This window comes from Hippichthys cyanospilos, chromosome 20 (genome assembly GCF_059441005.1).
Source record: "Hippichthys cyanospilos isolate Australia breed blue-spotted pipefish chromosome 20, RoL_Hcya_1.0, whole genome shotgun sequence".
Taxonomy (NCBI): Eukaryota; Metazoa; Chordata; class Actinopteri; order Syngnathiformes; family Syngnathidae; genus Hippichthys; species Hippichthys cyanospilos.
The window spans coordinates 9560850-9572500 of NC_142388.1; the positions used below are offsets into that span (position 1 = coordinate 9560850).

Genomic DNA, 11651 nt, shown 5'->3' on the forward strand with positions numbered 1-11651 from the left:
TACCCTGCAGGGATTTCATGTGATTACGTTTTGTCCGGTCTCGCTAGCGAGTCAAATCGCTTCAAGGCAAAGAGCTGTGAGGAAGTTCCTGTTTTCAGGTTACGGTCCGGCCTGGGACGTTTGCAGTCTACTGGGCCAGTGCGAAGGCTTCGGCGACCTGGAAGGCCGACAGCAGCTGCTGGCCTTTTCGCTGGCGCACTGCCCGCCCGACAACATCCACGCCCTCCTGGCCGCCTCCAGCGACCTGCACACGCAGGTTGAGCGAATTGCGCCATCGCAACATTTCAGTATTTCTTTGACGGTCGCAAGAAGGAGTCATGCCCTACCGTTTGGGACAAAACGTCTGTCCAGGCTGCGTTTCAGTTGGTGCGGGCCTTAGCCTCAGCAAAACGTTTTTAATGCGTTTTCAGCGCGTTTAAATCGAGTTGAATTTCAGGTTAAAAGTAAGAGCTAAGCAAAACAGCTTTTTATGCGGTCGCTCGCTTCTGCAAAATGAATTCGCGCAGTCAAGTCGTATGTTTAGGGCTGCAGGGCTGAATTTGATAAATTCGTCCTTTTACATTTTTGGATTTTTTTTGTGTGTGTGTTTTTTTTTATGATACTAATCCATGAAATCAAGGTTTTGCACATTAGATTACAATAGTTAACGACTAAATTATGGCATTCAAGCAAATCATGCACAAGCTTTGAATAAGGTTAAAAGCTTAAATATTAATAATTGGTTTCCAAAATAAAATGAGATGTTGGTAAATGTCTAGCGGGCTATTTTCGACATTTACTGCGGAGAGGCTGAAATTCTGAGTATTTGGACAATTTTCGATTTTGCAGATAAGGAAGAATCTTAATTAGAAGACGCTGTTAGCATACCAAAACAAACATTCGAATCTCTGCCAAATAATTTCTTTTCTTGGCTTGTCGGCTATCATCGGTCCTGTCATGCATGCTGCAGGTGTTGTACCAGGCAGTCAACTACCAAATGGAGCCTGAGATTGCAGAAGATGAGAGCGACTCATCCAAGGTGTGTTTGTTTGTGCGTATTTGCACCCTCCCCCGCCCCCGTCTCGGATCGATTAGCTCGCCTCGTCTTCCTCTCTTTACGTCCTACTTTGTGTGATTTCCTGCGGCCTTCCTGCATATTTAATGAGGTGTAAATCCGGTGTTAAGGTTCCTGGGTTGCTTTGGATTATTTATGCCCCCCACCACGCCCCCCCCCCCCCCTCCCTCGCCCGTAGTCAGACAGGCCAACTGTATAACGTCTTGAGTGGCCATTGAATGTTTCATGGCTTAACACGGCGCCGCCTTTTGTATATGGATGGCTGCTGATTTGTTGTCATGTGGTTGTCCCCCGCTCCTCACCTTTCCACACGCTACACGTCCTCTCGAGGCATTCACACGTGTTTTTGCTCTGGAAAAACAAACACCTAGCTCACGTGACTTTTGAAATCCTTTTCCACTGCTGAGGTTCAAGAGTTTTAGTGTCATCTGGGTAGTAAGACTACGCGATGAAATTCTTAATCTGGTTATTTACATTCAACACAATAGAGCAAATAATAAAGTAGGCAATAAAAACCTGTAATAGGGCAGTAAGGTTAGTGAAAATGAAGCAGTAATAAAGGAATAGACTCACATTCTGTAGATGGAATGGTAGAAATTATATATACGAGGATGATATGGCAAAATATTATGTTTAGCTTGTTTTAGCTTCTCTGTGCTCTTGAGGTTTCTTAGACCACTGTAATGACCGGCAGATCCCTGTAGATGGCGGATTTTGGGGATTGTCACAGGTTTGGGGTGGAAGATAAGGATTGGGTGGCCAATCATGTTGTTTGGAGGGGGGGGGGGATTGGTAGAAGTTGCATCCATTCAACCTATCAATCACATCCGTCCGTCCATCATCCTTCCTTGCTTAGTTCCTATCCATCTGTCCTTCCTTCTTTTATTCCATTCATAAATCCACCCCTCCATCCGTCCGTGCATCTTTCCATAACAGCTCAGCCATCCTCACCCACCCATCCACGTATTTCCGCTTTCAGGCAGAAGACGGGCACGCGGTGACGGCGGGCGAGCTGCTCCACAGGACGACGGCCAAGACCATGGAGGTGCTGGCCACCACGGGCCAGACCACCAAGGCGGTTCTGAGCGCCGTGGGCGACCACCGCTGGTGGAAGCAGTCGCTCAACTACTTGCGCCCGCTGCACGTACGTCCTCTTACTTCAATTTTACGAGGCTCTCATTAAAGTCTCCCAAACAAAACTTTCTCCGACTTCTTCGAGCTGAGTCATGCACTAAATAAAGCAGAGAGCTGACCGAGCCATACAATAGCTTGAAAATAACTCTTCATGGCTGACCGAAGCCTTAGATCTATCCGTTTTTTCCGAACAGGCTTACCCAAAAATATCGACTTTGTATTTTCGCTTATTTCCTCAAAAAGATCCCTTCTTGCAAACTTTAGGTGACATAATGCACACTCGATCGCTCAGCCCCGGAAAATACTGCAAGCGAGCAGACTTCCTGTTGAATATTTCAGCGGACGGTTCTTGGCCGCCCGCCCGCCCGACTTGCCCGCTGGACACATGGGTGGAGATTGATGGTGTCCCCCGGCCTTGCCGCCCATATTTCTGCGCGCATTTGTTGGCTTTCCGTAAGACGGCGGGAAAAACTTTGAATAAAGTTGATTTTCAATTCCGGTTTGTCAGGGTCGAGACGACGGCGCCGCCGGCGACGAGAACTCCGATGAGAATAGCAAACTGGAACGTCAAGGATGTTGCGCTTTCTATCAAGAGATCATCGACCTTCCCTACGTAGACCCGGTGAGTGGATGCGGCGGCTCGGACTTGTTTCGCCTCTCCTTTCAACGGGACACGTTACGACCAGTGAGATTTTTTTTGTTTTGTTTTGTTTTTTTTACCTGGCAGCTGTAACTAGCCAAATTCAACACACTCAGGTTTCAACTTGGACAAGCAAATATTAGGATTTGATTTGGACATGGCAGCACCGATATTTACTGTATTTTCATATCGTAATCCATATCAACTTTGAAAACCTTTTCTGCTAGTCTTGTAATAATTGTGTTGGCTCTTATACAACACTTAACAGATAAAAAAAAATAGTTAATTGGTAATTCTTTGTAAAAACGGCTTTATTACAATTTGTAACCGAGGTTTTTTTTTGTTGTTGTTAAACAACTGCAGTACATACACATACACTATCATAAACAATTAGATTTTGCCCGCCGGGAAACGCTGCGGTTGTCTACAACCAAGCATTTGCATTCTTTTATTTATTATTTTTTCGGGCGTTCTGGTTGCGCTTATTATTACCCCTCCTCGCCTCGGGCAACATCCTTAAATTACAGCAAATATGCCTGAGTGGGTTCTTGACTTGAGGCGTTTAATTAGATTTTCTTCCTCCTCCCGATGACTTCAAACAGCTCAAAATAAAAAAAATAAAAAAAATTAAAGAAAACGAGGAGGAGAATAAATTAATATTGATTTCGCTAAGTCATTTTAATGCCAAAAGCAATTTGTGAGGAAGAAGAGGAGCAACGGCGGAACATCCAGCACACTTGGCATGGTGGAGAAAAAAAAATAAACAAACAAAGGCACTACTGCGTAGCAAAAAAGATAACTGTCAATAGAAGACGTTCCACGAGTAGAAAAATAAAAGTAAAATAGTGCATTGACCCTAAATGTTGGAAAAAACACCCTGAGCTAGTTTTTTTTTTTTTTTGCATTTGGGAGAAACACACCTCGCTGATGGTCTAAAAATAGTTGAGTTGAGGTGAGGTGGATCCGAGGACGTCAGTAGATCTCTTGTGTCATTTTAATAAGCCGCGTGAGCATTTATTTCATATACTTGATATCCAACTTAAGGTCCACGTAGTCGTTCACTTCTTCGTTCTTCCTTTACAAGGCTCCAAATAAGCGGCGTCGCGTTGCAGTTTGCCGTGGAAAATTTGGACCTAAAATAAGACAGAGACGTCAAGGCAATGGCATTCGAGGCTTTTAATTTGAAGTTTTCCTCAGAGTGCTGGATGCATAATAACTAATGTCATGCCAGATGCATGTATGGTGCATTCAGGTGCAGTCAAACATTTCAAACTCATGCAGAATAAAACACCATTAATGCAATAAAGTTGAAAAAAATAAAAGTTGATAATGACATTATAATAATAAAAGTTAATAATGAAATATAAATTAAAAAAAAAAAAAAAACTGTTGCTTCAGTAACCCCCAAAAATGCTCGGCAAAATTCGAAAATTGCTCCTCAAATGTAGTCAGTGATTCATAAAACTGCTCTGCGAAAACAGAATAAAAGGCCAATGAGACATTAAACATGACAAAACAAAAAAGATTTGATGATGCATTTATTATTATTATGCACTCTCGCTCCTCCGTATTTCTTGACCATGATTTCTTCTCTCGGGCGTGTTTATCAGAGCCAAGACGTGTATTCGTCCTTCAAGGCCGTCCCCCCCGAGAACTTTGCCCAGGTGCTGCTTCGGACGGGCAAACTGGCCGAGGCCAAAGCGGAAGGGAGCGTTTTGTTTCCCGCCACAGAAGGTAAACAAATATCCTCCGCTATTCCCCCAAAGGTTAACAACGCAAAAAAAGTCCCTCCTCCATCGTACGTCCGCTTGAATTCTCGGCGACAAGAAAGTAGTCCCGCTTGAAAACGCGCTCGGAAGAGATGGCCTTTAGGAAAATAAACACATTGATTGGTTTTTGTTCCGCCGGCCCCTGATAAGGCGGAGGCCATTCATACTGACTTGACTGCCCAGTGACCCCCAAACGTGTTGACTCGCTTGTAATAGCTTGTTTTTTTGTTGTTTTTTTTTCTCACCTGCATACCCTGATGAAATACTGATCCATCATCCTTTTGCTAAGCAGCCGTACAATTTGTCGAGCGGCTGAGCGAATAGGCGAGTGAGCGTGGTGTACGTTTGTTTTGTTTTGTGCATCAAGGCTTTTATATAGTAAATCGTTTGTTTTGTTTTGCGCATCAAGGCTTTTATATAGTAAATCGTTAGCGAAAACCACCTCAAATCCAAAAGGCGTTTTCCTTCATGGAATCAAAAGGAAGAAGGGAGGAAGTTCAAACTGTCATTTGAGGATTTGAGATTTCACGTAAACGCACGTTATTTCCTGCTCTTATTTTTCTAATTGCTCCCAAAAAATATTCCATACAATCAAACAACAAAATAAAACTAACAAAATAAAAAAGGATGGCTGTTTACCGATACCAAGTATCGATAATATGTTGACGCCTGGCCTTTTTCTCAAGGTACTAACAGTAATCAATTACTTTAGGTTTTAAACTTGAAATAATGGATTAACACAAGTGCATACATTAATTGATTAATTTGAAAGCATTTGATTTTTATCCAAATACCTAAAGTAAGTACCTAAAGTACATACTTTACTAGTACAAAATACAAAGCAATTGGACTTACAATGAGTGCCTAAAGTAAATATTTGAGGAACTTAAGTACCTCAAGTATTTACTTAGTTTAGTATCTAATTATCTCAAGTACATACCGAAAGTAACTACTTTAGGTACATAAGTACTGGAGTAATCAATAATTTTAATAATTGGTTGCCTCAGTAATCAATTACTTTAGAAACAGATCTCTTCTCTAAAGAAGACACTTTGATTACTTTATGTTTTGTCAAGTAATTTGTAAAGTACCTGAAGTAATTTGAGATGGAATGCCTGGAAAAAAATTGACTGAGTTAAATTTTCCACCGCTTTCTCGCTCATCAAATTGATCTAGTTGAGATGTTTTTTTTTGTTTTTTTCTCACGAGGCGAAATAGCGTCAGCTTAAAAGCGAGAGAGTTATCTATTGGACGGCTGTGTGTTTATCCCTCCGGTAATTCCTGTCCCGATGGTATCGCTGGCTTTGGAGAGGCGTGTAATCAGCTCATTGGGAGGTGTTGCTGCTTGAGAGCCGCGGGGCCAAACGCCGCCACGACCAGGCCGGAAAATGGCGCACGGCTCCGCCCACCAGCTTCACGCCAGCGCGCGTGCTGCCCCCTTTTTCAACTCCTTATTTCCCCCCTCGTTTGCCGTCATCCGCCCCGCGCGGTGTTACGACTTTGATGCATATGCACTCTGTCGGGCTTGTGTGCCCAAATATGGTGTAAAACTCCGCCCCCTTCCCCGTCACGTGAGCCGTTAGCATATATAGCATCTCAAGATTGGAAATCTGCATGGATTTTTGAGTGACAGGTTAGCTTGGATGCATTTGATTTTTTTTGTTTTGTTTTGTGGGCGTGTGATGGCTGACTGACAACATTTAAAATCGACAGCAACAAAAAGGCGTTTTTTTTTCTATTTTTTTTTCCCTCCCGTGTGTTTAGCACCAGCACTTAGGTTAACGACTCACTCCACTTCCCACCCACGCAGCTATCGACATCTATTGCAATTATACATCCAATTGTACGCGTATACTAAAATAAATCTGCGCTCCAATCATTTTGATTATGCTGCAAATGACTTTTTTTTTTTCCCCCATAATGCAATGCACTAATGAGTCTCCAACTAATTGCAGAGTGATGAAATTGCAGGACACACTTGCCTTGGCTATTTTGACGCCGTAGTTATTTGAATTATAATAAATCTAAGCCATGTAGTGTGTTATTTTGTGTTTCTATAGTTGCACTTCTGATATATATTCTAAGGTATGTTTTACTATGAAATTAAGATGTCATTAAAACACCTTAAAAATATTAACAGTATGGCTGGGCTGCATAGTACACACTGCAAAAAGTGCAATGGGGTAAGATTTCTTATCCTGTCTAGAAAACTTAATTCAAGACTTTTTTTTTGGATGAGGATTCTTGTCACTGGCACACAACCTTCAGTATTTTACATGAGAAAAATTCTCATGCACGGCACCGAAAGACCTCATCTTTGAATAAGTGCCAGAAGCATACCCGATCATTTAAAAAAACACAAAAGCTCGAGTAGCCAAAGTCAAGGTGGAGAATTTCAATAACCTTTGAATTGTTTTCATCTGCATTGAGGCAAGAGCGGCCAAGTGTCAGGTCGCCCGATAATCCAATTGTCCATTGTTGTGTGCAGTGTTGCTGCAGCTGGCCAACGACGCCTTTCCCCGGGACAGCACGCTGGCGCTGTCCTACTTACTGGCGCTGCCTCAGGTAGGCGGGCGCCAAGTCCACCATTGACAGCTCAATTGCACTGGCGGCGCTAACGCATATCCATCAGGTCCTATTGATCGGATCTGTTTTTTTTTTTTTCTTTTAAACACCAGGGAGGTGAAAATAACAAATTGGCGGGAGATTCCCTGCTGTTGGCCGTCTGTCCACCGCCGACCGTCGTAAAACTCCCGATAACATTTTGACATTGAGGTTTTAGAGTCCAAAACATTTGCCTTTTTGCCTTTTACCCTCATTCAATCCCAAATACGCATTTTCACTTATTTTTTTCTTTCTCAGAGTCTAGAAATTCAATCTTTTTTTAGCTACAAGATTTTTATTATATATATTCAATTTTTTCATTGGAAATGTTAATATTATATATATATATATATATATATATATATATATATATATATATATATATATATATATATATATATAGTATGTATTTATTATTAATATTTAATACAACTGTAACAATCATTTCAATTTTTTAAATTTAGTACTGTCCAAATAGTACGAGTACAACATCACTATCATTAAAATATTAACATCATTATGAATCGTAAAACATTTCCAGTTTTTCATTTCTGCTCATTTTTACACTTTGCATTACAAAATCATCTCGCGGGCCAGATTAAATCCATTTGTGGGCCAGAACCGGCCCGCGGGCAGTATGTTTGACACCCCTGTTCTAAAAGCTGCTCGTACTAAATCAGGTGATGAAGTATTAAAACAATCTATGATATTAAATGCGTATTAAAGCGATCTTTTATGTTAAATAAGGAAATATTACACAGGCGTGTCCTGCGGGGCGTTTGTAAATGTTATTACTCATTCTCTGTGTGGCGGCGAAAGTGCAACTGAAAATTCTCTAAATTCCCAGCTGTCCCGGTAAAACCCATCAAACCCGGCTCTTCAAAACCCCCGTGCGGTTTCCCCACAGGTGCTGGACGCCAACCGCTGTTTTGAAGAGCAGTGCCACTCGGCCTTGTCCCTCCAGCTGGCCGCTTACTATTATTCGCTGCAGATCTACAGCCGCCTGGTGCCTTGCTTCAAGGACAAGACGCACGCACTCTATCAGGTACTGCAGTCCGTGCAAAACGGGCCACCAGTAGACACATATAGCTCCATTGTTAAACATGATGTGCATACAGGCTTGGAAGTTGCAACAGAAACCCAAATCTAATCCGGTTTGAATCCAGATTTGGCCGGCATTGAAACAGTGAAATAATGTGTAACATTTTGTGGTCTGAAAACAACATAAATGGGGATAAAACTTTCTCTTCTTTTTGGTGAGCCATTCCTTTTTTTTTTTTCCCCCAGTCATCGATTTGACACTTTTAGGACCGTTTGGGGCGCTTTGGCGCTCAAGGCACTTTTCTTACTTTCTTTTGCTTTCTTGATGGCCTCGTGAAAACTTTTTGTACTGAACGATGAGCTCACTCTATTGCTCCTTTCTATGATCTATCTAAAGCTCTATTCCTCCATATTTACAGAGTAGCTCTATACATCTATATCTATGTAATACTCCAGTCTGCATACTACAGCTACATTTTCATATTTCTGTGTTTTGTTTGTGTCCCTGTGCGCGTCAAGTGCGCGTTAACGTTCTCGTTGAATTCTCTCGTCTCTATCGCATAATTTCATATAAGACCCCAAACACTCGAGGCGCCCAAGTCATTTAGTTGCAAATAGCGGCGGAATTCTCCCAGGGCCCACTCGAGGTGTTTGATTTGTTTTTTTTCTTTTTCTCAGCCTTCAGAATCAACAGCATGTTTTCACGCTGCACTAGACATGAGGAGATATTGAACCTGGCGCCGGGCGCTGCTTTTACGTGTGATGTAAGCTGGCCAGATGGGCAAAATATTAGGCACACCGCTCGCTCGCTCGCCGTTTTTTTATCGACGATTTAGAAATTACTCATGGAAAGTCCTCACAATAATACAAATATTGGCCTGTTTTTTAACCCAATGCCTTTTAAAAATTCTATTTTAACTGCATGTCTTCATATTGGGACTTGTTTTAAATCGTTATCATTTTTTAAAATTGGAATTGAATCAGAAACCATTCCCTGATTAAATACAACAAAATACACTAATATATCTTGTTCACCTGGCGAGCTGTTTATGTATTTTCCTTTTTCTTTTTTTTTTTATTGCGCTCAGCTCACTCCCATCTACACTCGGTCACGCGCCTTTGACTCGCAAAGCCGTTTTTCCGACGGCGGCCCCCAGGCGGGATGAGCCCATGTGACTTTGCCTGGCTTTTCACTTTCCAATATGGCCGCTCAAGCGCTGACTTTTGCGGCCGCAGCTCCGCCGGTGCATGACACCACGTCGTCGATTGCGCGCCGCCGAAAGGGAACTTTCCTCACCTGGGCATTTATCTTCCTGCCGCTGGCTATTGATCAGCAGGACTAATGGCATGCGGATGCGACAGCGGCGTCACGCAAATAAATCGTCCGCGTTGGCTGACCGGAACCCCCGGCTCCGCGGCGTCCTCCATGCCTTCTTTAGTTTACCTTTGGCTTGATTGGAGACGAGCCGTTTGTTTACATTTGGCATCGACTTAGCGAGCGGCACACCGCCGGGCCCGACCGCCATTGTCGCAGCCGCCGCGCTATTAAGTCGCCATTATGGAAAAAGCACTACAAGGCCAATGGCTGCCAGGATTTTACAAATTGCGGGCCCCTCAACTCGAATTTCTAGCGGGCCCTTTGAGAGTCCGTGAAGCAAATAAATTAGTCATGAATCCACCTCCGAAACAGGAAGGCTTGAATTTATCACATATTTCGTAGGGCCTGGTGGCCCTAACACGGGTTCGCGTAGCCCCTTGCTCCTTATTTATGCGTAGCCACTGTTTACACTATTAGCGCTAATGAGTGTGCCGACTGCTAACTATGACATAACTACCACTCATTAAAATCATTAAGAGCTTGCTCACTCGTCCCTGGAGAGCGCCAGCGTGCCGTATATTGCAATACTCAGCTTATCCTATGTTGGATTCCGAGAGAACAATTTTATACACGTGTCTTCACTTTAGTAGGAACGCAGCTGGCGCATTAGCCGGAAAAGCTTTCTGTACCTTGGCCAGAAAGTGTCGTGTGAAGGGGAGCAATTTAGTACTTACATCATAAGAGTCCAATCATCCAATCCCATGTACCTATTTACATTATTTTTTTTTCATATATAAGGGGAAAAGAAAGTTTGAAAATAGCTTGCGCAATCAACCCCAAAGACGTCATTATACGCCTTTGGCTACCTGACTGTCTTTTAATAATCCTATTGCTGTCCTAACTTTTGAATGGTGCCAGAGAGCAAATCAAAAGGCCTCAATTTAACGGCACACATTCGTTCACACTATAATTATCTTATGCAAATAGGACAAGGCGTCCAAATATTGTCCGCTGTGATTAGACGCCATCTTCCCGCTGTCCAATTTTCCGCCGCCCGGCTGAATCACGGCGGCCGTTAAGGCGGCCCGTTATATCTGTCTCGTACTTTCCCTAGTGCGCGGCAGAGTATTGAATCGCCGTCAGCCGCCGCGCTTGATATTGTGAAAATATTGTGTGCTATGTAAGCATGGGTGGTAACATATACGTAAAAGACTGATTTCCATTCCTTACTTAGAATTCTAAGTATGTAATATATGTGTTGTATGTATGGCAACACTGCCATCCAGTGGTCACAGTCATCTCTGCCGACGCGTCCGTGTGACTCCTCCTCTTTTTCTCCTTCCCGCCGGCAGGCCGACCCCAAGGAGCTGATCCGATTGGTCACCCGCCACGTGTCGGCGTATTCGGGCTGGCCCGAGGAGCTGCAGAAGCTGATCGAGCAGCTGCACGCGTACAACGAGCGGCTCAGCGACTTGACGCAGGCGCAGGTTCTGCAGGCGCTGGGACGCGGCGTGGACGTGCGGCGCTTCAGCTCCGACCCCGACTACAAAAAAGAGACCATCCTGGGCCTGGCTGAGTCAGTCTTGCAAAGGAAACATAGACCCGTGTCGTTCGGATTATTAAATCATTCGATCCCAAAGACGTCATTTTACGTCTTAAGGGTCCAATCATCCAATGCACTTACCTACAGTCTTAATTTATTCCTAATTTAGAATTGAAGGAAATTTGAGATTAGCTGGCACATTCAACCCCAAAGACGTCCAATAACCTCCCTGGGATTGCTTTTATTTTGAAGGGGCGACTTTTTGACAGGATGTCACACAGATGTTGTTGAGCAGACACATTGAATTGTTAATTAACTTGCCGTCTGTTGAAGCCGTGATACACAACAGCTGACATGCTTGAAAGCCCCCCCCTCCCCCTTTATTTTCAGTAAACAAAAACGGGGACAACATTTAGATGAAAGAACCGCTTTGAACATGCATCCTGCGATATAGGGGACACTGTCACTCTTTACATTTGTCGACATTTGCTTTGAGACTTTTTCCCTATATGTGCACGCGCGTGTTGTGCGGCGCTAACGAGTGATCA

General features: G+C 43.3%; 1 protein-coding gene across 2 annotated transcripts in view; it reads left to right on the forward strand.

The window, feature by feature from the left end:
• The window catches only part of nbas (NBAS subunit of NRZ tethering complex), a 78613-nt gene that overhangs the window by 37593 nt on the left and 29369 nt on the right, over window positions 1-11651 (forward strand). For both annotated transcript variants that reach the window (XM_088403744.1, XM_088403745.1), the window contains exons 35-42: window positions 99-256; window positions 950-1018; window positions 2034-2198; window positions 2697-2810; window positions 4439-4562; window positions 7086-7162; window positions 8109-8246; window positions 10913-11136. In XM_088403744.1, the coding sequence (XP_088259870.1) occupies window positions 99-256; window positions 950-1018; window positions 2034-2198; window positions 2697-2810; window positions 4439-4562; window positions 7086-7162; window positions 8109-8246; window positions 10913-11136 (1069 nt within the window). The remainder of the gene's footprint in view (window positions 1-98; window positions 257-949; window positions 1019-2033; window positions 2199-2696; window positions 2811-4438; window positions 4563-7085; window positions 7163-8108; window positions 8247-10912; window positions 11137-11651) is intronic.